At 60.0% G+C, this 21,047-nt stretch overlaps 1 protein-coding gene across 3 annotated transcripts; it reads left to right on the plus strand.

Annotated features, from left to right (window-relative positions):
* Nucleotides 1–267: 267 nt before the first annotated feature.
* Nucleotides 268–18,836, plus strand: KCNAB2 (potassium voltage-gated channel subfamily A regulatory beta subunit 2). 3 transcript variants are annotated; one of them, XM_058855332.1, is made up of 16 exons: nt 268–344; nt 5,653–5,771; nt 6,145–6,186; nt 14,040–14,083; nt 14,452–14,489; nt 14,679–14,758; nt 15,209–15,253; nt 15,401–15,445; nt 15,529–15,572; nt 15,698–15,784; nt 16,928–17,013; nt 17,234–17,354; nt 17,490–17,584; nt 17,775–17,895; nt 17,986–18,074; nt 18,380–18,836. In XM_058855332.1, exons 2-16 carry the CDS (start codon nt 5,695–5,697, stop codon nt 18,467–18,469), a joined length of 1,104 nt encoding a protein of 367 aa, XP_058711315.1. In that variant the 5' UTR covers nt 268–344; nt 5,653–5,694; the 3' UTR covers nt 18,470–18,836. The 3 variants fall into 3 exon arrangements, with proteins under 3 accessions (XP_058711315.1, XP_058711316.1, XP_058711317.1); XM_058855333.1 differs by lacking the exon at nt 6,145–6,186 and having other exon boundaries at nt 18,380–18,835; XM_058855334.1 differs by lacking the exons at nt 268–344; nt 5,653–5,771; nt 6,145–6,186 and adding an exon at nt 10,727–11,854 and having other exon boundaries at nt 18,380–18,516.
* Nucleotides 18,837–21,047: the final 2,211 nt, after the last annotated feature.

Genomic DNA, 21,047 nt, shown 5'->3' on the forward strand with positions numbered 1-21,047 from the left:
GAGACGATTCCGGAGTGGTTCTGCACCGGCTCGGGGCGCGGCGACAGGACGGAAGCAGCGGCGGCAGCGGCAGCCTCCCCCCTCCATCGCTGGTGGTCGCGCCCGGCTCAACATCGGGTTACTAGGGCGATGGTGCCGCACCGCGCGGGGCGGGTCCTCGCGCTGGGCCCGGCCGGCTCTGCAGCCAATGGGGATGGCGCGGCGCCCTCGTCATTTGCATGCGGCGCGAGAGGCGGGCGGCGCGGCCAATGGGCGGTGGAAGGGGCGGGGCCAGGCGCGGCGGGGCGGTGCCGCCCCCCACGAGGGCGGGCGGCGGAGCGGCGGGAGCGGCGGACGCGGGGCAGGTGCGGGGGCGCGGGGGGAGCGGGGCCGGGGCCGGGGCCGGGAGATGGTGGGGATGGTGGAACCGGGCAGGGCCGCGGGCAGGGCTACGGGCGAGGCCACCACGTCGCACGCCCCTCCCGACGCTCGCTGATGCGGAGAGAGGGGCTCTCGCGCCGCCGCCTGCTCTCGGCCCAGTGGGACGCTGGGCTGTGCCGGGGGGCGGGGGGAGGTCGGCAGTCCCTTCATCCTACAACAAGGCCAGGTGAACACTTCGTGATGCTCCGGTGGCCTGCGGCCTGTGGCCTGTCACCGTACACCGGGAGCGGCAGGGTAGGAGCCCCAGTGACACGGTGTCAGCTGCCGGCAAAGCCCCAGTGACACGGGGGTGGGAATATTGGATTTTCCCCCGAGCCGATTTGCGCACAGTGAGTCAAACGTCGCAGTTCCTTCAGCTTCCTTCAGTTTGATGCCGTTTCGTAGTCCGTTCCTTGTCTCGCTTTGGTGCGGTGACCACAGCGCTGTGGATGGAAGGAGCCCCGAGCCCTCGCAGCCCAGATGCTGCTGCCGCTGCCTCACCATTTCTTCTGCCAGGCCCGAAACTCACGAGCCTCTCTTTTGCCAGCCTCCATTTTTTGGGGGCTGTTTTCCTCATTATGGGGATCCCCTTAGGCCCCCAGCCCTGTTTAGCCTGCGGTCAGCACAGGACTGCTCACACGGGCACTGCAGGCTCTCATCCAGGTGAGACATGGTCTGTGCTGCTGGCAGGTGTGGGCAGGGCGCCTAGCCTGCTTCCCAAAACCACAGGTTTCTTCCCCAAGCGTTGCTGGGAGCCGCGGCACAGCACCCTGGGTGAGTGCCAGAGCAGGCTGGGCGAGATGTATCCAGTCTCTATCACATCCCCTATACAGGCCTGTTGCATATATGCAGTGATTTTCCAGCTGGTGAGCAGAAAATGCCTCTACACGGAGCTGCCAATGGCGTATTCAAGAGAGCTGCTGGTTTTATTAGTTATTACTATTATTGTTTTGATGAGGAGGGTGGCAGGGCCAGCTGTCACCTCCCGCTCATGGCCTGCGGGTCTGTGGGTCAGATGCATCATGGAGCGGGAGCAGATCAACTTGGCACATGGCTCCCACCATCTGTGGGGGTAGCAAAGCCACTGATGGGCTGGTGCTGGGAGCGTCCCCAAATGGGATGGGGTATATGACCTTCCCTGCCCATTACTGGCTGTTCCTGGAGATGCTGTGGCATGGAAAGCAGACAGCTTGCTGGGATCACCCACCCTGGCAGTGCTGAGTGGTCCCTGTCGGTGTCAGCATGGTTTGGAGCAGGCAGTGTGTTTATTGGCCCCATCGCTGCCAGGACCATGCTGAAATGCAGAAGAAGTGCCAAGATGCTGCCGTGAAGCTGAACAGGATTCGGCTGAGGGAGAGGAACCAGGTTTCCCTAATTTATAGCTGCCAGAGCACCACTGCATGAGCAGCCTGTCCCAAACCCTGACCCCTTTTTGCTTGGCTTGGCCTCTAGTTTTCCTGTTAGATCCAGCTGCATTGGTATTGTTATCACTGCGGGATCATTGAGTTGTGCTGCCACAGGGACCAGCCTGCTCCAGTTACTGAGGTGGCACGCTCCGGGGTGGTTTTTCTGCCCAAGATAGCCAAAAAGCCAAAGGCACTGAGAAGGCGTGATGGGCGCGAGGAGGATGGGTGGCCAGTGGCAGAACGCGGCAGCCGGGTGACCCTGGTGCTGGAGGCAGCCCCGCAGCATCACTGCCGACGCTGTATTTGATTATTTTAAGAGAAGCGCACCCGGCGCGATTTAAAGCAGCGATGATGCAGCTCCTGCCCAGGCTCCCCGTGGCCCCGGACGAGCCATCCCCCGCCTGAGCTGCGCAGGGGCGGCTGGTGGCAGCCGCTTGCTCGCCCACGCGCTGCCGGTGCCGGGCTGCGGCGCCGACACGGTTAAGGCACCGGCGGGATCGGGAGCCGGCTGCAGCCACCGGCGGAGCCAAACTTGCCGAGTCAGGATGTGAGAGCGGCAGGGAAGGCTCTGCAGCATCCTTGGGTGCTGTCGCATCCCGAGGCGCGGAGGGCTCGCTTTCCCCCTCTGCCAGACACCTTTTCCGGGGACTGAGCGGGAATGGGGTAGGAACCGTCATCCGCTGCGTTTGCCTCCGGCTGTAGCAGCTGCTCTGCGCCGGCACCGGCGCCACTTCCCGAGACCCGCAGAGCCCGCAGCCCGGCGGCAGCCGGGTTAGACTCGTTGCCTTGTGTCTCCCGACCGCTCATCGCCCTCCGTCCGAGCACCGGAGACAGGTAGGTGCGGTGCTGGGTGCCGGCGGGACCGCCGCCGCGGCGCAGCGGGGAACGGGCAGTGTCGCACATCACGGACCCGCGGGCAGCCCGATGGACCCCGTTACTTTGGCTCTGGTGTGCATGACGGCAAAGCCGGAATAACCCCGGCCGACATGCCGCGTGTGCTTTTGGGCTGTGTCATTGACTCGGGCAGCTGAGCAGCGCCGGTGCCGGCGCTTCGGCGGTCACGGGCGACCTCACGTGTCGCAGCTGAGTCCCCAGCGCCCGCCTGCCGCGGTGTCGTGAGGATGGGCTGCGCAAGGCGCGGGAGCCCACCCGGCCGGTCGGAGGGGCTCGGTGGGCTGGGAGATGCTGCGCCGCAACAGAGGCTCCCGGGCCAAAGGAAGGGGCAGGGCTGCTGCTCTGCGGATCCCTGCGGCGCCGGTGCGGGGAGGGGGGGCACGGGACCAGCACGGGGCATGAGCGCAGAGGTGACGGTAGGAGGTGGCAGGGGGTGCCGAGGCGACAGAGCAGGGCAGCGTGAGTCATTGAGCTAAAGTCACCTTCCCCGTGGCGTGGAGGGGGGCATTTGCTGCAAACACGGTGGAAAAGGGGGAGAAATAAGGGTGACAGGCACTTGCTCCCTGCGACATTACCTGCATCCCTCACCTGACTTGGGCAGGATGCTGGGGTGCCCAGGGCAAGGGTCCCCCAGTTCTCTGTGCCCCAGGGCTTCACCCTTGGAGGATCAGGATCACTAGAAGCAGCAATGTCCCTACATTCACATTAATTCCATGTCCAGTTTCACCCGCTCTTACTCTGGCAGGCTGCAGTATGTAGTCCTCCCCAAGCTGGCCCAGCTCCTGGGGGCTTCCCTGCATGTCGCAGCAGCCACACTCCTGTACCACACTGTGCTACCAGGGATGGGAATGGACCTTGGTGGGAGCACAAATCATGCCGGTTTCCTTCACCTGGCTCCGAGGTGCATCCTGTAGAAGCAAACACTTTTCTTCCCTCTCAGGCCACTGCCAAAACTCCTGCAGTTGCAAACTCACAGCTGAGTTGTGCCATAAGGAAGCCGAAGGTGCAGGAGCAGTCTCAGGGAAGCACCAAGCTGCTGACACAGAGGGCATTGGATTTTTGGCAATGCCTTTGGCTCAGAGAGCACAGAGGGATGAATTGGCCCAAAGGCCAAGTCACACTTTGGCTCTTCAGGGTGTAGAGCCCTGACCCGTGTGCCCGTGGTCCAGCTATGCTTGCCAGCAAAGTCCCTCTAGCACTGCCAGCCACTGCACTTGGTCCCCACAGCATTGCTGAGAGGCAGCAGGGAAGAGGCATCAGGTTGTGCTGAAAATTGCAGAGATCTGAGTTCCTGGCACCGCAGCCCCCTGGGATACAGAATCGGCCAGTCCTGAGCCACACAGGAGTCCAGGGTTGTGGCAGTGCAAGCAAGGAGCTGCATGGCTGCACTGGGACACGGGGGTCCGGCTGTCCCCCCTGCAGGCATCCCCCAGCTTCCCTTAGCTTTGTTTTGCCGAGGCTAACGAAGTTTGGCGCAGCTGGCATGAGCGGGCAGGACAGTGCCCGGCCGGTGGTGGCTGCTGACCCAGCGCTGCTGCAGGCAGCTGCCCACTGCCAGGCGAGACCGCGGGAGCTGCGGAGCCAACACTCGCAGCACCCGGGAGAAGCCGGGGTGTCATAAGGGCTTGGGGGGCTCAGCTGGGTCCTGGTTGTAGGGTTCGGCAGGGTCCTGCTCTGGGCTCAGGTCAGCTCTGCGGATTCGGGAGAGAGCAGCTCCCTCCTGACTTATCGAAGATAAACCCGGCTTTACTGAAGCTGCCTGGGCTCCGGCTCCAGCGCGGCTGTGGCTAAGGGAGACCCACTCCTGCAGCGCTCGGGAGGAGGGCGATGGGGATCTGTGCCGGGGGCTGCAGCCCGGCCGGGAGCTGCGGTGGGCGGCTCCGCGGGGATGGGCTCGGCTGCCGCAGCTGCTGCCATTGGGCTGCGTGGGCTGCAGGGGCTGCGCCGGGATTCAGGCACGCCGGGCCGGGATGCCGGAGGGATGCAGGATGCGGGAGGGATGCAGGATGCTGGCACACTGTGCTGAGATGCAGGAGGGATGCAGGATGTAGATGCAGGATGCAAGAATGTCCTGCTGGGATGCAGGCAGGATGCAATATGCAGGCACACCGTGCCAGGATGCAGGCATGCTGTGCCAGAATGCGGGAAGGACGCAAGATGCAGGCATGCTGTGCCAGGATGCAGGCGGGATGCGTGCCAGGACATGAGCACACTTTGTAAGGCCATGCTCCTGCTGAGCCCAGGGCAGCCGGGAGTGAGCCCACAGATCTCTCAGTCCCCATGTGGGAAACAGAGCAGCTTGTGATCTGCAGTGTAAAGATGGCATCTCAGTGGCCTAAAGAAAGATGAGATAAATTTAAATCCCAGCCCCAGTTCTGTAGGGAAGTGTCATTGTTTTCTGTGATACTGGAAACTGCTGACAGTGTTGCAGGAGCAGGAGCACAGCTCCCAGGGCGTCATGCTGGATGCCCCTGGCATGGGGACGGGGACAAAGAGGGTCAGGGGTGCCTGGGGGTGAGCCCTCCTTTCCCTTAGAGTTCACTCACCCCTGTGCACACAGTCACATGTGGGCTGCAGGAAAAGCCAGACTGTTTTCCTCCCCTTAGCTTTTCCTTTTCAGAGGGACCCTCAGGGATAGCTTCGGGGTTTTCAGAATGTTTTGTTTTTCAGACCCATATTTCCTCACCATTTCCTGAGATCTTGGGAACCCCAGAAGTTTGGAGAGAGCAGCCAAGCTGGGTAGTCAGAGGGACAGGCCTGAGGCAAGGTGGTTTTGGGATCAGTGGGTCAGGGTGTGAGCCCCAGGGTCTGAGGCTGGCAGAGCTGTTGTGCCCATGTCTCTGCCAATGCTACATGCCCATTCAGCTCGAGATCTCCTGCAACAGGAAGCGCTGTCATGCGCGTGCCCCAAAAAAAACTCACTTCTTCCTCTTTTCCTCTTCCCCTGTGGCAGGGGTGAGGCGGCGAGTGGCTCCGGGGAGCCCAGGCTGGCTCCATGTATCCCGAATCCACCACTGACTCCCCAGCGCGACTCTCGCTGCGGCAGACGGGCTCCCCAGGGATGATTTACAGGTAAGGGTGCAGAGCAGTGCTGGGGCGACTCTGTGGGGCTTCAAACCCAAGCCTGTGGCAACCCAGAACCACCACACTCCCTGAAACTGCCCTGCTACTCCTAAACTGCCCCGGCATGCTTCATGCAAAAACTTCCAGCACAAAATCCCCACACAGCAGCAGCAGCAGCAGCTTTTTGGGCGCTGGTGCCTGTTATGGGCATAGGGGGCACTTTCAGGGTCATGCCAGTGCCTGCTGCAGTGTCCACTGTGATGTGACATGGGTGGGTGCCACTGACCCTTCCCACAGCCACTGACCCTGCCACTTACCCCCACTCCTCCTTTCTAACGGGGTTTGTAGCATCTTTCTTCTCTCTCCCCTTTGCTGTCGGAAGCGCAAGATACGGGAGCCCCAAGCGCCAGCTCCAGTTCTACAGGTAACCAGGCCCTTCCCCCACCCCAAAATCCCCCCAGCAAGTGGCTATGTGCCATACCCAGATAATGCCAGCACAGCGTGCCCTGCCCAGTGTGCCAGGGTCCCTCTGTGTGGGATGGGCATCACAGGTGTGGCATCTCATCACCTGCTCGTGGGTTCGGGAGTGCAATGTGGGGACCCTGAGGTGTGGCTGGGTGGGGGGGGCCATCCTCATGGTCTGTCCAAGCAGCAGAGTGTGCCCACATGGCTGTGGGGGGCAGCTACTGTGGGGTGTGGGGCTCTGCTCAGTTTGGGGGGAGCGTCCCATGCCAGTGCTGTGCCTGGAGAAGCCCCGGCTTTTCCCAAGAGCAGCTCTGGGAAACCAGCCAGCTTCTCCACAGCTCCTGCTATTAGAAGCAGTCTCATTAAGTGGTACAGGAGGCAACAATCGCCCCCATCACCCTTTTACCGTCTGAAGTGAGGGCGGCGCTTCCTCACACACTCTGCCAGCAGCTGCTCCAGTGCTCCCAGGGCCACAGCAGCCCAGTGGTGTGGGACTGGGTCTGGCCTGGCTGCTGTGGGGTGGGGGACCAGGGGCTGCCCCTTGATGGAACCATGTCCCCTCCCCACTCCATCCCACACTTGACGGGAGGAGGTGAGACCAGCCAGCAATGAGATGGCTCAGTGGCACTGACAGCATCCATCCTAGTGCTGCCACCAGCACTGCTGAGCCCTGGCTACGGGCAAGTTTTGGCTGCCAAACTGGCCTGAACCACTGGACACATCTGGTGCAAAAGGCTCCCAAGGCCAGCAGGCAGGAGCTTGTCTGTAGGCTGCCTTCAGGCAGCAGCCACCTGTGTTCATCACTCAGTTCCGTTTCGGGGCTCCCGCCTGGCGGAGGCTGCCTTTCAGTCCTGTCTCAGCCCAGCTCTGACTCCACTGCCGCGGAGACCACAGGAGGGCTGTGCCTGCTGCAGGGAACTGTCTCAGCTCCCTGATGACCCCAGTGTGGAGCTGTCCCCACTGCCCTGTGTGCTGGTGACGGGGGACCTGTCACCGCAGGGCGAGGGGCGGCGGTGCCAGCATTGATAAAGCAGCGGCATATCCTCGGGCTTTTAGTGAAGCGCCATGAATAATTTAACTCCCCTTCGCAAGGAAGAAAATCCCCTAATAGGGCTAATGGAGCGCGGCGAGAAGCCGGGCGCTGGGGGCCCGGCGCAGCCGCCAAGTGCTTTGGACGCCAAGCTCCGACACTCCCCTAATGCAAAACAACGCGGCGACCGCGGCTCTTATATCTGCCCCGGGGCAGCCCGGCCGCCCAGAGCTGCGCTGCTGCTGAGCAGCTTCCCCGCCGCGGTGAGTCGGAGCCGGCAGCGCGGGCGGCGAGCGGGGCTGGGCACGGTGGGCGATGAGCGGGGACGGGCACCGTCATGGGGCAGCCGCTGCGGGCAGCAGGGAAGATTTTCCGTGCAGGGTGACTTGGGATTTGATGGCTTAGGGTGGTTTTCTATCGGAGTTTGGGGTCTTTCCTGGCTTTAGGCAGGCTGGTGGCTGCCAATTTCCCAGCTTGGCAAACCAGGCTGGCCAGACATCTCTCCGGGCAGCTGCCCCACCTGTCACCCACTTGTTGACGCTGCTAACAGTGCCGTTATCCCGCAGAGCCTGCGCTCTGTCCCCCATCCCTGCCCCTTCCTCGCAAAACAGCCTCTCCTGCTTGGGCATGGCACAGCTTATCCCTGGCAGATCCTGCAGCCCTGCTGCCCCTCATCCCAGGGGCGCTGGGATTTCTGCTATCGAATGGCCATGAAGGCACCCACCACCTCTGCACTCTCTCAGCCATCCAGTTCTGTTCTGCCAAAAATCAGGGAAGTGTCAAGATAGGGCAGCCAGTAGATTCTCACCCCGTTCCTCAGAGCAGCACAGATCAAACCCCCAGCTCTGCTTGCTGCAGCCGTTTTGCTGCTGTAGAGCAGTGATGCAGCCTGCTCAGGTTTCTTCTTGCTGCTGTCAGGTGAGAGGATCCTACCAGGGCAAGGAGATCCCACTGGGAACAAGGAGATGCCCATACCCAGCAGGAGCCGCCGGCACTGCCCTAATTGAAGCTACCAGCTACGGAGAAGGGCTGGTGCTGGAGGTGCTGGGTCCAGTCTTCAGCTTTGAGGTGTGGCAGGAAGAGGCTGATGACCAGGATTCTGTTTAGCTTTGCCACAACAGAGGAAAAGATTTCCTTTCCATGTCTCCTGGCTTTCCAGGCCCAAGCCCCTCTACAAAGCAGGAGGTGCACAGAGTGGTCTCTGGCAGCACCGGATGCCAAAGGAGACCCCCAGGGTTTTGGTCATACCTGGCCAGCTGCTACTCCATATCCTCTGTGTTTCCTTCTCCTTTCCTCTGGTGGTCACACCTCAGTGGCAGAGAGCATTTCACTTTTGGCTCCTGCAACTGTCCATTTGAGCTTCACAGGGAAAGAAAAAACCACCAGTGGGAGCCTGGCTGGAGCCTGATGCTGGTGCAGATCTGTCACAGTGCATCCCCAGTGGCCACTCCGGCACCAATGCCACAGCTTTGGCCCCAGTCCCTGCTCCCTGCAGACACTGAAAACAAGGGAAGTTGCAGAGAGGCACAGAAATCAATGCCGGTGCCACTGCCAGTGAGGTCCCAGCCATAGAGACAGCAAGGACTCGGGTGTGCGAGGAGCCCACCCTGCGGCAGGCTATTTTCGGCAGCCGCACCGGCTGGGAGGTCGCTGCCGCGGTGATGGGGAAGGTGTTGGCTGGTGGCGCACATTGCGGCAGCGTGACGCAGGCACAGTGAGCACCCAGTGCCCACAGACCCTCTGCCCATGTCCACCCTTTCCAGGGAGCCCTACGGGGATCCGTTTCCCATCCCGAATTTCCTTGCCCACTGGCACACAGTGACAGATTCTCACCAGCTGCTCACCATGCCTTGGCCAGTTCCTGGGGCCCACTGCATCCCTTGCAGGGATGCAAACCAGTGCAGCCCAGACAGTGCAAGCTGGGAGCCAGCACAGCCGGGCCGCGGGCCACACTGCTGCATCGTGGCTTGGGGCAGCTGTGGCAGGCTCCACTGCAGCCTCAGACACGGACTGTGCCACATCCCTGTCCTGCTGCTTCTCCTGTTGTGCTTCAGCTCCCACACCAAGCTTTGCTCTGCTGAAGAGACCGGCTTTGTCCTGGCAAGGGTGGGTCCCACCACTCCAGCATGGCAATGCGGGCAGGGCTGTGCCCTGAGTGGCAAGGGAGCCCATGTTGTGCTTTCCCAGCTCTCTCCGTAGCACCACAGAGTGTTTGGTGGCGTGGCTGGCCTGCAGAGCCCGCGCTCGGGTGGCAGGATGCTCTCCATGACCTACAGTGAGAGCCTGCGCAGCGTGGTCAGCCGGCCCAGCCCCGAGTGGGGGCTGCCCCCAGCCCCCCGGGCGGCCGACGGGCTGGAGCTGCGGCGGCTGCGGGACGTGCGGGCGGCGGCGCAGGTGAAGACTCTGGAGGAGTTCCTGCGGATGCACGGGCTCTCCCTGGCCGACAGTACCGCCCGCGCCACTGGCATGAAGTACAGGTAAGGCTGCACCGCGAGGGCGGCGAGGGCCAAGGTGAGGGGATGACACAGGGGACGTTGCTTGGTTCTGATTTGACACCTCGTCAGGAGAACGGCTCTCACCTAAGCTCACCTCGGCTCCCCTGTGCCGTGCCAAGGCTGGGAGGAGCCGATGCCCTTGGCACGGCATGCGCCGGAGAGGCGGCAGCCGATCAGCGCCGTTAGCACTTTCCTACTTGGTGATCTTTGAGCTTCTCACTTGACATTCCTGTTTGCTGTTTGGGCATTTGCAGATGCAAACATCCTCTGAGCTTTAAAGATTAGGCACCTGGAGGAAACAGCCGCCAAAGAGTTGTTTCTGCCTCAGAGGTGTAAATCTCCATCTGATGTGGGTACATCTCTGCATGACTGGGGGGGTACATCTCGGCTGACAGGGGTTCATCTCCACCTGATGGCTGTAAATCTCCGTCTGACAGAGGTACATCTCTGCCTGATGGGTGTGCATCACAGAGCGGGTGCCTCATTAATTTTGCATGTGGGTCCTGGTGCAAGGTGTATCAGGATTTCAGCCAATGTCCTTGTCAGGAGGACACTCCAGGCAGCTGGAGTGGTGGCCACAGCCCCTCAGAGGGATAGGGCTGCTCTGCCCAACACACCCCTCCCTGCTCTCCCCTGGCATTGCGGGTGGGGCAATGAGGTGCAGGGCCCAGCACCCCCAGCAACCCAGCTCAAGCTTTGGGGGACACCAGGGCTGAGGACAGTGCCTGTTCTCCAGTGACAGGGGGTGGCCCTTGTCCCCTGCTGCAGCGAAGCCCCCAGGAGCTGGCAGCTCTGCCAGCTCCTGCCATGCTGCACTGTGCCGTGCCGTGCCGCGCCGCGAGTCAGGTTCCCCTCCGCTCACAATGACCGCGATAACATTTACACAGTGGCAAGAGCCCATCTAATATTCATGGAGACATTATTTATTGATGGGAGCAGCTGGCACAGACACCCCAAAGGTGCTCCTTCTTTGGGCATGTCCCTGCTGCCACCAAAATTTGTGGGGTTTCTCATCCTCTGGGGGCTGACAACTGCTGCCAGGTCCCCCCCGCCCTGGAGCTGGCACTGGTGCTGGTAGGATTACCAGCTAAGGAGCTTTGTGAGAGAGGGAAGTGGAGAAGATTACAAGATTTTTCATTTGGTTTGGGGGAAATGTGCATAATTTCCTGCAAGCCCCGTCGCTGCATTTTGCTCCATCCTGAGGGGCACGGCAGGTGCTGCTGGCAGCAGGACGGTGCTGTAGTGTGCTGACTTGTGTCCCTGCTTCGGCAGGAGGTGCTAGGCTGGGATTCACCTCACTCGACTTCGCTTGCACTGGGAAAAATAGGGGGAATGTACTGCTGGGGCTGTGGCCCCGAGGTCGACAACTTCGGCAAACAGCTGGGCTCTGCCGCGGGAGCCATCGGCATCGCCGCCACCTGCGCTGCCGCCCCGCCGTGGGGTTGGCGGTGCACACGCGTTGCTGCCAGAGGGTTTGGTTTCGGACCCGTGTATGGAAACCTTTACTGTGCGTGGCCGGAGGGAGGCAAGGAAAGACCTCTTCCCTCCGCAGCCTCAGCCCTCGCCGCGCCCTAAACCGCGGCTGGGCCAGCAGCCGTACCCGCGGGAGGATGGCCAGCGGGGCGCAGGGGAGTCCTGCCCCGCCACGGCCACTCCGGAGGGGACCGGCAGCGGCTGTGTCCCTCCTGCCCCCACCTGCCCGCGTGCCGCTCGCTCGCTCGCTTCCTGAGCTCATCAAATATTGAGGGCAGGAGGGCTGACGGGAGCGCTCCGCGCCCGCCGCCTCGCAGCCCCCCGCCGTCACGTTGGCGGCGCGCGGGAGGAGCTCCCCGCCTCGCCCGGGGCGCCGGCTAAATTTAGGCAGCTGGCGCTGCTGCCCGCCGGAGCAGCATGCAGGTCTCCTTTGTGTGCTCCGAGCACAGCATCAAGAGCCGGAGCGCGGAGGACCGCCTGAACCGACAGAATGCCGGCAGCCCCAGCCTCGGCACCCGCGGCAAGTTCCGCGCGGTGGCCATGGTGGCCCGCAGCCTGGGGCAGCTCTCGGTGCAGAACGCCCCCTCCTCCAGCGACTCCAGCGTCAAGCAGCCGGGGATGAAATACCGGTAGGAAACGGGCACTCCTGGGGCTTTCCCTGTTCCTCACTGTGATCGGGGTGGCGAGGGGGGACAGGGAGCCGGGGGCGCCGCACTCCCCTGATCGCCGGTTTGCGTCCAGCTCTGTCGGTTTCTCGTCGCTAAAAGTGCTGACCGTGCGCCTCCTCGCTGTTTGCTCCTGTCCCCTTAGGGCAGCTTTGATCCAGCCGCGCGTAAAATCTTCAGGATGGGGGAAGAGAAGGGACCCTAAAATTAAGGGTAGGATTAGTAGCATCCTCAGTGTCTGCCAAGCCGGGCTGGCTACCGAGCCGGGGGGGTCTGGGAGTCACGGTAGCGTTAATCCGGGCTGCCATGGCATCCTTTCGGTGCTGCCGGAGACTCAGTACCCTGAGAAGCCAGTGCAGAGCCATAAGCGGCTCTGGCTGCCCATGGTTGTTCTGGAAACGGGGTAGTGTGTGTATGTGGGGCTCCCCTGCCCAGCACTCACAGGGCTCGCACACCCCATGTCCTGGCTCTGGGCAGAGCACTGAGGGTTTCCCCCATTGAGGCTGAGTGTGCACCCAGGTGTGGGGCTGGGGCTTCCCCCGGATGAGCATGGACCCCAGGACAGGGTAGAGCCCCCCCCCAGATGAGCCTGCACGCCATGGTCCAGCTGCCAGCGGCCGCGTGCCTCCGCTGCAGCCCAGATGTGCCAGCATTAGGCAACAAAGTGTGTCAGGCCAGCAGAGCGCTGGGGTGAGCTTGGCCATCACCCACCAGTGTCATCCAAATCAGCCAAGTCCCCTTACCTGGGCACTGGGGAGGGGGCTGGTCCTGTTCTGTCCAGCTCTCAAACACCAAACCCTTGCAGTGGTAACAGCAGTACCGGGGCAATGTGTGGTGGCATCCTCAGGGCTCAGTGCTCCTGCCCCACAGTCATGTCCTCATCCAGAGGAGGAGCATACCAGCAACAGCCTCTCCCAGGCAATGGGTGATCAGCTCAGGAGTCTCCACTGGTGACTGCTGGAGGGACAGTGGCACAGGGGGATTCTCCAAGCAAGTGGATGGGATAGGAAGGCCATAGCGCACAGTGTGGGGGAGTGCTTGGCCTTCACAAGGTCTGCCAGTATCTCTATTGGGCAGCCTGTCGAAGCACTTTTGGGCTGTAAAGCCAAGAGCAGTGATGGCCACCTGCCATGGGGAACCCCAGCAAAGCTCTTGGAATGTCCAGGATGAGGCAGGTGCTCTCTACTCCACATGGCAACCCACCTTCATGGGGGCTTGAACCACCACTGGCCCACGGCCATGACCTCTCCCTGCCACAAAAAGCTCTAAAAACACCGCAGGACAGGGGGAGCGCTGTTGCCTCCAGATGCTGGGCAATAACTGGCAGCACAGGGGGATGCTGCCCTGACTCGGTGCAGCCCACAGTTGCCCGTGGCCGGGCCACAGCCACTCCCTGCCCGGCTGCCGGTGCCCGTGTCGGCGGTGCCGGCGGTGGCGGTGCCTCCGGTTGCTATGCGACACCCGCGCGGGCGAGCTGCCGCGGCTCACCTACACTTTATTTATTTTAACGCTCATTTCTTGAGCCTTTGTCATTTTTAACAAGTAACTGGCTCTCCATCACCACGGCGAAGGCGTCTGCCAGCCTGGCCCCCTTCCCGAAAGCTGTTCTCCAGTTCCTTGTGCTGGTCAGATTTTCTGGGGTGCTCCATTTCTCCAGGATGTTGCTCTACTCCCGAGCACCCTCGCCTGGTGCGAGCCCTGTGCTTCCCTGTGCGATGCAGAGAGCAGGCACAACTCATGCCATGTATGCGATGCTTCAGTCTTGACCATGAGCATGCCAGCTCCTCTTCCTCCAGTCTCATTCCCCAGTGCCAGCGGCACTCTCAGAGCAGCCAGACACCCCAGCCTCATCACAGGAAGCAGCTTTAACGAGGTCACTGCTCTCCCTATAACCCTGCCAGGCACGGCATCGCTGCGCAGGTGCAGGCAGTGCCATTACCGAGCTGTGGGATGCCCAGCCTGGGATGGCTGCTTAATCAGTTGAGAAGGGACTCACCAGTCCATGGAACCATCCCAGGTGGTGATGGGGACCAGGGGCCACCACCACACCTCCCAGTCCTCGCACCCAGTGTGTTTGGTGGCATGCAGGATGCATGAGACAGCCTTTTGGGGCTTTCTGGCACCTTTCCTAATGGTCTCTGTCTTCCAGGAACCTCGGGAAGTCTGGGCTACGTGTGTCCTGCCTGGGTCTGGGTAAGTGCCAGGGTTTGCCACAGCCCCTCGGCATCCCCTCAGTTCCGCAGCAGCTGCCGGCACTCCCGGGCCAGGGCAGCACTTGCTTGCCCCGGCAATGTTTGCAAAGGGAAGGAAAGGGTTTTCCTCAGCCCTGCGGCTGTTTTGAGTCACGGCCCAGAAATTGTCAAATTATTTTCTCTTTTTCTGACACGATAGGAAGCGACTGGGCCATGCTGGGAGCACCACAGTGCACGCGGCAGGGCCAGCTGTGGCCACCACGTGCCACAGCTGTGCTGAGGGAGCCAGGGTGGGTGGCCAGGGGCTTGAGGTGGCGGCGCTCATTGTTCACCACATTCACCATGCACACACCTCTCTCTCTCCTGCAGGAACATGGGTGACTTTTGGAGGGCAGATCACAGATGAGGTAAGGCTGCATCCCTTCACCCCAACCCTCCCCAGCCTTTCCTTGGTGAGTGGGGCAGGGATGGGGCCAGCACAGCTGTGGCTGTGGCCTGGGTGCACGAGGCATGCCGGAGCTCACCAGCGCTCTGCGCACGCGCCCGTGCCCCGGCTCTCGGCCACCCCCTTCACCGACCCCGCTCTCTCCTCGCAGATGGCGGAGCAGCTGATGACTTTAGCTTATGACAACGGCATTAATCTCTTCGATACGGCAGAAGTCTATGCTGCTGGCAAGTAGGTATCCTGCTTTGGCAGTGCCAAAGAGGTCTCACCCTACACCCTGACTCCCACCAAATCACAGTGGCACTGGGAATCTCCCAGGTTTGCCAGCTGCAAAGCAGCTTCCAGGACAGGGCTCTGAGCTCTTGCTCACGGGGCGAGTTGTGGTACTGGTGGCTTTGTGTGGTGGCCTGTATCATGTAGGTGCAGCCATGCACCCTCCCAGCACAGCTGTACCCAGGGCACGCTGGCGCAGGGGCATTGGCGTGTGCCCATGCATTCAGTTGAAATTAGCAAGCTCATGCACTGGGGGCAGTTCAGCTCTGGGTGTCACAGCAAGGGGCAGTGTCCCCACAGCCAACTGCAGTTGCCTCTTATTCTCTTGGGGTCTGGGGCTGTCCCTGCTGATTGCCACCACTCCTCATGGCCACAGGTGCCAATGGCTGATATCCCCTTCCCTTGTAGGGCTGAGGTGGTGCTGGGGAACATCATCAAGAAGAAAGGGTGGAGGTAAGCCAGATACCACCCCTATTTGGCAAAAGTCCCAATGGGCTGGGGAAAACTGGTGGAGAAGCATTGGGAAGGAGTGTGCTATCCCAGGCAAAGTGCACGAGACTTTGCAAGTGCCACCACCAGTGATTCTCTTTCTCCTTGCAGACGGTCCAGCCTGGTCATCACCACCAAAATCTTCTGGGGAGGAAAGTAGGTAACACCAACCTTCTAGCAGAGCAGCTGGCACTGGTCAGGCTCTCACCGCAGGCTCTCACCTGCCTTTCCTTTTCCAGGGCTGAGACAGAGAGGGGCCTGTCCCGAAAACACATCATAGAAGGTAGGGGGAGGGGTGAGGGCACTCGCCCAGTGCTGCTGGCCCTGGAGCCAGGCTGTGCCTCACCGTCTGCCTCACTGCTGGCAGCATGGGGCTCAGCTCACCTGACAGCCCCATCCATGCTGCAGGTCTGAAGGCATCATTGGAGCGGCTGCAGCTGGAGTACGTGGATGTGGTGTTTGCTAACCGGCCTGACCCCAACACGCCGATGGAAGGTGGGTGTGCACCGCGGTGCCACGCTCCTCCCCGCCGCCTTTCATCGCTGTTGCGGTTGGTTTGCGCCAGGCTTGTGTTTCAAGGGCATTTTCCCTCCTGAGCAGAATCCGCTCCTCCGCCACCACGGTCGGCCCGTGCCACACTTCTGCCACCCCTGCCCGGTGCCAGGACCCTCTCGGGCTGCGGCGGGGCGGGTTGGCGGTGCGGTGGCAGGTCACTGCCCCCATCCCAGCAGCGGTGACTCCACTTTCTCTAAATCTCTCTTTTATCACCAGGGGACCCATTTAGTTCCTCCAAGTCCAGGACTTTCATCGTAGAAGGTACTCCCTGCCCGCACTCTGCCCGCCAGCCGCTGCCTGTCCCAGCGGTGTTTCCTGGGACAGAGCCCCCACTCCTCTGTGATCCCCCATCCTTGTTCCACCCTCTCAAGCAAACCCCGCCATGAGATGCAGAGGCAGCGGCAGCACAACACAGACACACCCCTGGCCCTTCAGACTGTACTGCAGTTTAAAGGACAAAAAGCAGAGAGGCTCTCACCCCCAGGGTCCTGCCATGGGGTGCCCTTGGCACATGCCGGGGTCTGCAGCAGGGTCCCTCCCTGCCAGGGCAGCTATGAGCATGCTGGGGTGTGTGCCCCGGTGCCAGCCGGGCGAGCCTCGTGCCCCTTGCCCTCCCCGCTGCCCGCCTTTGGCTGCAGGAGTACACCTTGGCTTGGCCCCAGCCCGCATGGCTCAGGGCTGGCTCCCCCCAAGACCCCTGAGTGGCTCACACAGGGTTCAGGCTCTGTGTGGGTCTCTGTGTGTGGGTGATGCATCAGTCCCTCCCCCTGCAGCAGTGCCAGTGCTGGTAACCCCACAGGGCATGGGACCACTGGCAGAAGCCTCAGGCTGCTCTCCATGCAGGGAGAGCCTGGCACCGTGTGAGCATGTCAGGTCAGCTGTGGTCCCTGGCACATCCTGAGTGGCTGCTGCTCCCTCTGTCCCCATCCTGCTTTTCTGAAAGCATCCCCTGGACACCACCCAGTTCCCATCGCAGCATTGGGCAGTGGGATGCTCGCCAGCCATCAACGCGGTGCAAGCCCTCTTCTGCCAGTGCAGCCCCTGCTAAACCCCACCTGCCACTCTCTCCTTCCCTCCCGGCAGAGACAGTGCGAGCCATGACCCATGTCATCAACCAGGGGATGGCCATGTACTGGGGGACCTCGCGCTGGAGCTCCATGGAGATCATGGTAGGGGCCCAGGGGACCGGGGCGGCTGCAGCAGAGCAGCCCCAGCGATGCCGCTGACATTGATTTAATTAGACAGCAGCCGTTGGGAGCCAAGCGTGTGCAGATGCACTTAAGCCTTAATTATTTTTTGGGGCGGCCGCTCAGGACTTGGCTGGGGGGGTTCAGCAGGGGGCTCAGGGGGAGCGGCAGGGCGCTGAGGGTCCTGGCTCCTCTTCTGCAGGAGGCGTACTCGGTGGCCCGGCAGTTCAACCTGATTCCACCGATCTGTGAGCAGGCCGAGTATCACATGTTTCAGCGGGAAAAGGTGGAGGTGCAGCTCCCTGAGCTCTTCCACAAGATAGGTATGACAGTGGGGATTTCTCCACAGCCCCCCAAAGCACAGTGCTCCCCAAGCCCAGTGCTGCTGAGGCCAGGTGCCAAGGCCCCTGGGGGAGGTGGGAGCAGCAGTGTCATCCCCCCATTCTGCTCTGTCCCAGGTGTTGGAGCCATGACCTGGTCCCCACTGGCCTGTGGCATTGTCTCGGGGAAGTACGATGGGGGCATCCCCCCCTACTCCCGTGCCTCGCTGAAGGTGAGCTGCACCAGGGCTGGGAGGGCACACAGGGATGGACAGAGCTGGGGGAGTAGGGCTGGGGGCCTTGTGAAGTCCCTACAGGAAAATGAGCTCCAGGAGCCACAACCCAGGGAGTTTGGGGATGCCCTGCCTGTGAAAGGTGCTGGTGCACCCTGATCCCACCACAACACCCCTTCCCATTCCCCAGGGATACCAGTGGCTGAAGGACAAGATCCTGAGTGAAGAGGGCCGGCGGCAGCAGGCAAAGCTGAAGGAGCTGCAGGCCATCGCTGAGCGCCTGGGCTGCACCCTGCCCCAGCTCGCCATCGGTAAGAAGATGGGGGACGGTGTGGGACAGCTGGGGGTGAAAACAGGGTTATCTGGGCTTTGTTCAAGCTCTGCTCTCCCTCCTGTCCCAGCCTGGTGCCTGCGCAACGAGGGTGTCAGCTCCGTCTTACTGGGGGCCTCCAATGCCGACCAGCTGATGGAGAATATTGGAGCAATACAGGTCAGTGCTCCCAGGAGCAACATTTGTCCACAGCACTCATTGCTCTGCTGCACTGTGTGGGAAAAGAGGGTTGCAAACCCGGCTCCATAACAGCTTTTGCTTGTCGTGAAGGCGAGAAGCAGAGACAAGGCTTTGCTGGGCTGAGGGGGCAGGGTCGGGCCTGACTCAGGCTCTGCCTAAGTGGGTCACCCAGCCGGCAAGCTGGGCCTTGTGGCACGAACGTGGTGGGGTGGAGGCGGAGAGCATCCTGCCACGCACACCGGGGTCACAATCCCAACTCCCAGCATTGTCCCCATCCCCCGCAGGTCCTTCCAAAGCTGTCGTCTTCCATCGTCCACGAGATCGATAGCATCCTGGGCAACAAACCATACAGCAAGAAGGACTACAGATCCTAAGCGCGCCCGAGCACGCCGCCCGCCGCGCAGCCCTCGCCGCCCGTTCGCTTGCTTACGCTTTGTTGGAGCAAAGTGGAGAGTGTGGTTTGCACCGCGAGCGCCGAGAGCCAGCGCTCCCGCCCGCGCTGCCCCGGACATGGCGCCGCGGCCGCCCGGCCCGGCTCTGCGGCGCAGGGACGGCCGGCGGGAGGCGAGCCCCGAGCTGCCCGGCCGGCCTGCCCGCAGCCGGAGCCGCCGCGGGGACCCGTTGCATGCGTGGCTCCTCTGCCTCCGCGTTGGCGGCGGGCGCGGGGCGCACGCGGGTGCTGTACGCCCACGAGGCCGACAACACGAAGCTGTTCCCCAGCCTGCGCCCCGGCCTCGCCTCTGCCCTGCGCCGCCGGCACCGCGGGGCTGCGGGACGGAGCGCCTGATCCCGGGGAAGGGGTGCGTGGGATGCCGGCAGGGAGGGAGATCTCTGCGGGAAGAGCCTAGGGTGCTCCGGCCGAGCACGGGGCAGGGCTCTGCCGCGGGAGGGGCCGGGCCGGGGGAGTGTGTGTGGGCACGGACACACGCGGAGACGCAGGGACGTGCAGACATGCGGGGACGTCCAGACGTGTGGATTTGCAAACAGCAGCTGTGGAGGTGAACACAGCCCACACACGCCTTCGGCTGTATCTGCACAAAGCTACTGAAAGCCTCTACACATGCACCCACACACTCCCATTACAGGAGTCTACAGACACAAACACGCACACACACAGTCACACGCGGACAGGTGTAGATACAGATGTAGCCCTACCTCCACCTCTCTCCCTGATATCAGCCTCTGAGAGATCAATACCTATTTACATATACAGATACCTGTATGTAGATGTGTACACACACCTCTGAAAATTATATATATAATGTATATGCATACACATGTAGACACGTGTGCTTGCATATATAGACATACATGGTTCCATGTATTGATCGATATATGTAATGTATAGATGCATGCATATCCATATAAATATATTGCTAGAGCAGCACCCATGTTTGTATGGATATATGCACACATGAAAATTACTGGTATGTACTTAAATGTGTGTATATGCAGATAGATGTGTATATACAGATATCAGTGTAGATATCTCTATAGCCCTACCCAGCTCTTCAACTATACACTCACGTCTCTATACATCTATAAACATATGCCATATATACACATGGGCACAGATATTTGTAATCTAGATATAGCTATATATATATAGCTGTATGTCTAGCTATAGCTATATATATATGGATACATATATGATAGGTACAGAGAGATAGATGATACATAAAGCTATAGAGAGAACAATATAACTATAGCTACATGTATCTCTTTATAGCTCTCTGTGTGCTCTGTGCAGAACAAACATTTTGCCAATACCTATATATATATGTATCCATATCCACATACATTTATACAGTTTCCTCTCTCTGTGCACACATAAATACAAAAATTGTAAATGTATGTGCAAACCCTCAGCTCTGTGCGGTGTGTGTGAGCTCTGTGCACTGTGTAAACTGTGCACTCTGGGCACGTGTATGAGCTTTGTACAGTGTACGTGAGCTCTGGAGTGTGTGTGAGATGTGTGCACTGAGCTCTGCACAATGAGAGCTCTGTGCACAATGTGTGTGTTTATCTGCTGTGTAGCCATGGCTGCACCTACAGCCCACTATAAATGTGTGTGTGTGTACAAACACAGGGTGTCTCTTGACCCCACTCACGACATCACAGCTCCCCTCTATATATGGTTGAGAGTCAGTGTGAATACCTCCTACAGCCACACACCTATACCTTTAGGTACATGGATTTACCTGCACTTATGTATAAATATATCAAAATTACAAATACATGTGTCTGTGTACACATACACACACCTGTATAGCCATACCCAAAGATCAATACACCTATATAGCCATACAGAGATACAGATATGGAGATGTGTAGATATATACATTTACACACGTATGTGTATGCATGTGCATATACTCAAAAACACACATTTATGTGTATTCTTACATACAGATGTATATGTATGTGTATATATACATCTAAATATAGATCTATGCATCCATACCACGTATAGATCTATCTACATATATCCATTATCTACCCATACCTGTGTCTACACACACTCACAAGTGTATATGTACACAAATACACATGCATTAAAACCACAAATACATTATATAGACATGTATAATATACAGGTGTGTATGTACAGATACACACCCACATAGCAGTACCTAAATAAATCAGTATTTCTAGCTCTGTATGCTTACATAAAGATATATATGCACACACAAATCTAAAATTTACATTTCTGTATATCTGCATGGGTGTGTACACAGATCCACACATGCTGTATATGAAGAGGCACGTGTGGGGGTGATGTAGACATACCTACATATATGTGCATTCATGCAGAGGTTACAGTATCTGTGCAGATACACATGACATTCTCAGGTCTCTCAGTGTCCATGTATGCATGTTCCTGTGTCTCCACGTGCACACATTGTGTACATGCACGTGTGTGTAGACATCTGTCTGTGTCTGTGGACACGT

This window comes from Poecile atricapillus, chromosome 22 (assembly GCF_030490865.1).
Source record: "Poecile atricapillus isolate bPoeAtr1 chromosome 22, bPoeAtr1.hap1, whole genome shotgun sequence".
Lineage (NCBI taxonomy): Eukaryota > Metazoa > Chordata > Aves > Passeriformes > Paridae > Poecile > Poecile atricapillus.

Coding starts and splice junctions, on each gene's coding strand:
- KCNAB2 (XM_058855334.1), top strand. CDS start 11,643: ATGCAGGTCTCCTTTGTGTGCTCCGAGCACAGCATCAAGAGCCGGAGC. Junction 11,855..14,039: donor CAGCCGGGGATGAAATACCG/GTAGGAAACGGG, acceptor TCTGTCTTCCAG/GAACCTCGGGAAGTCTGGGC. Junction 15,573..15,697: donor CCGAAAACACATCATAGAAG/GTAGGGGGAGGG, acceptor TCCATGCTGCAG/GTCTGAAGGCATCATTGGAG.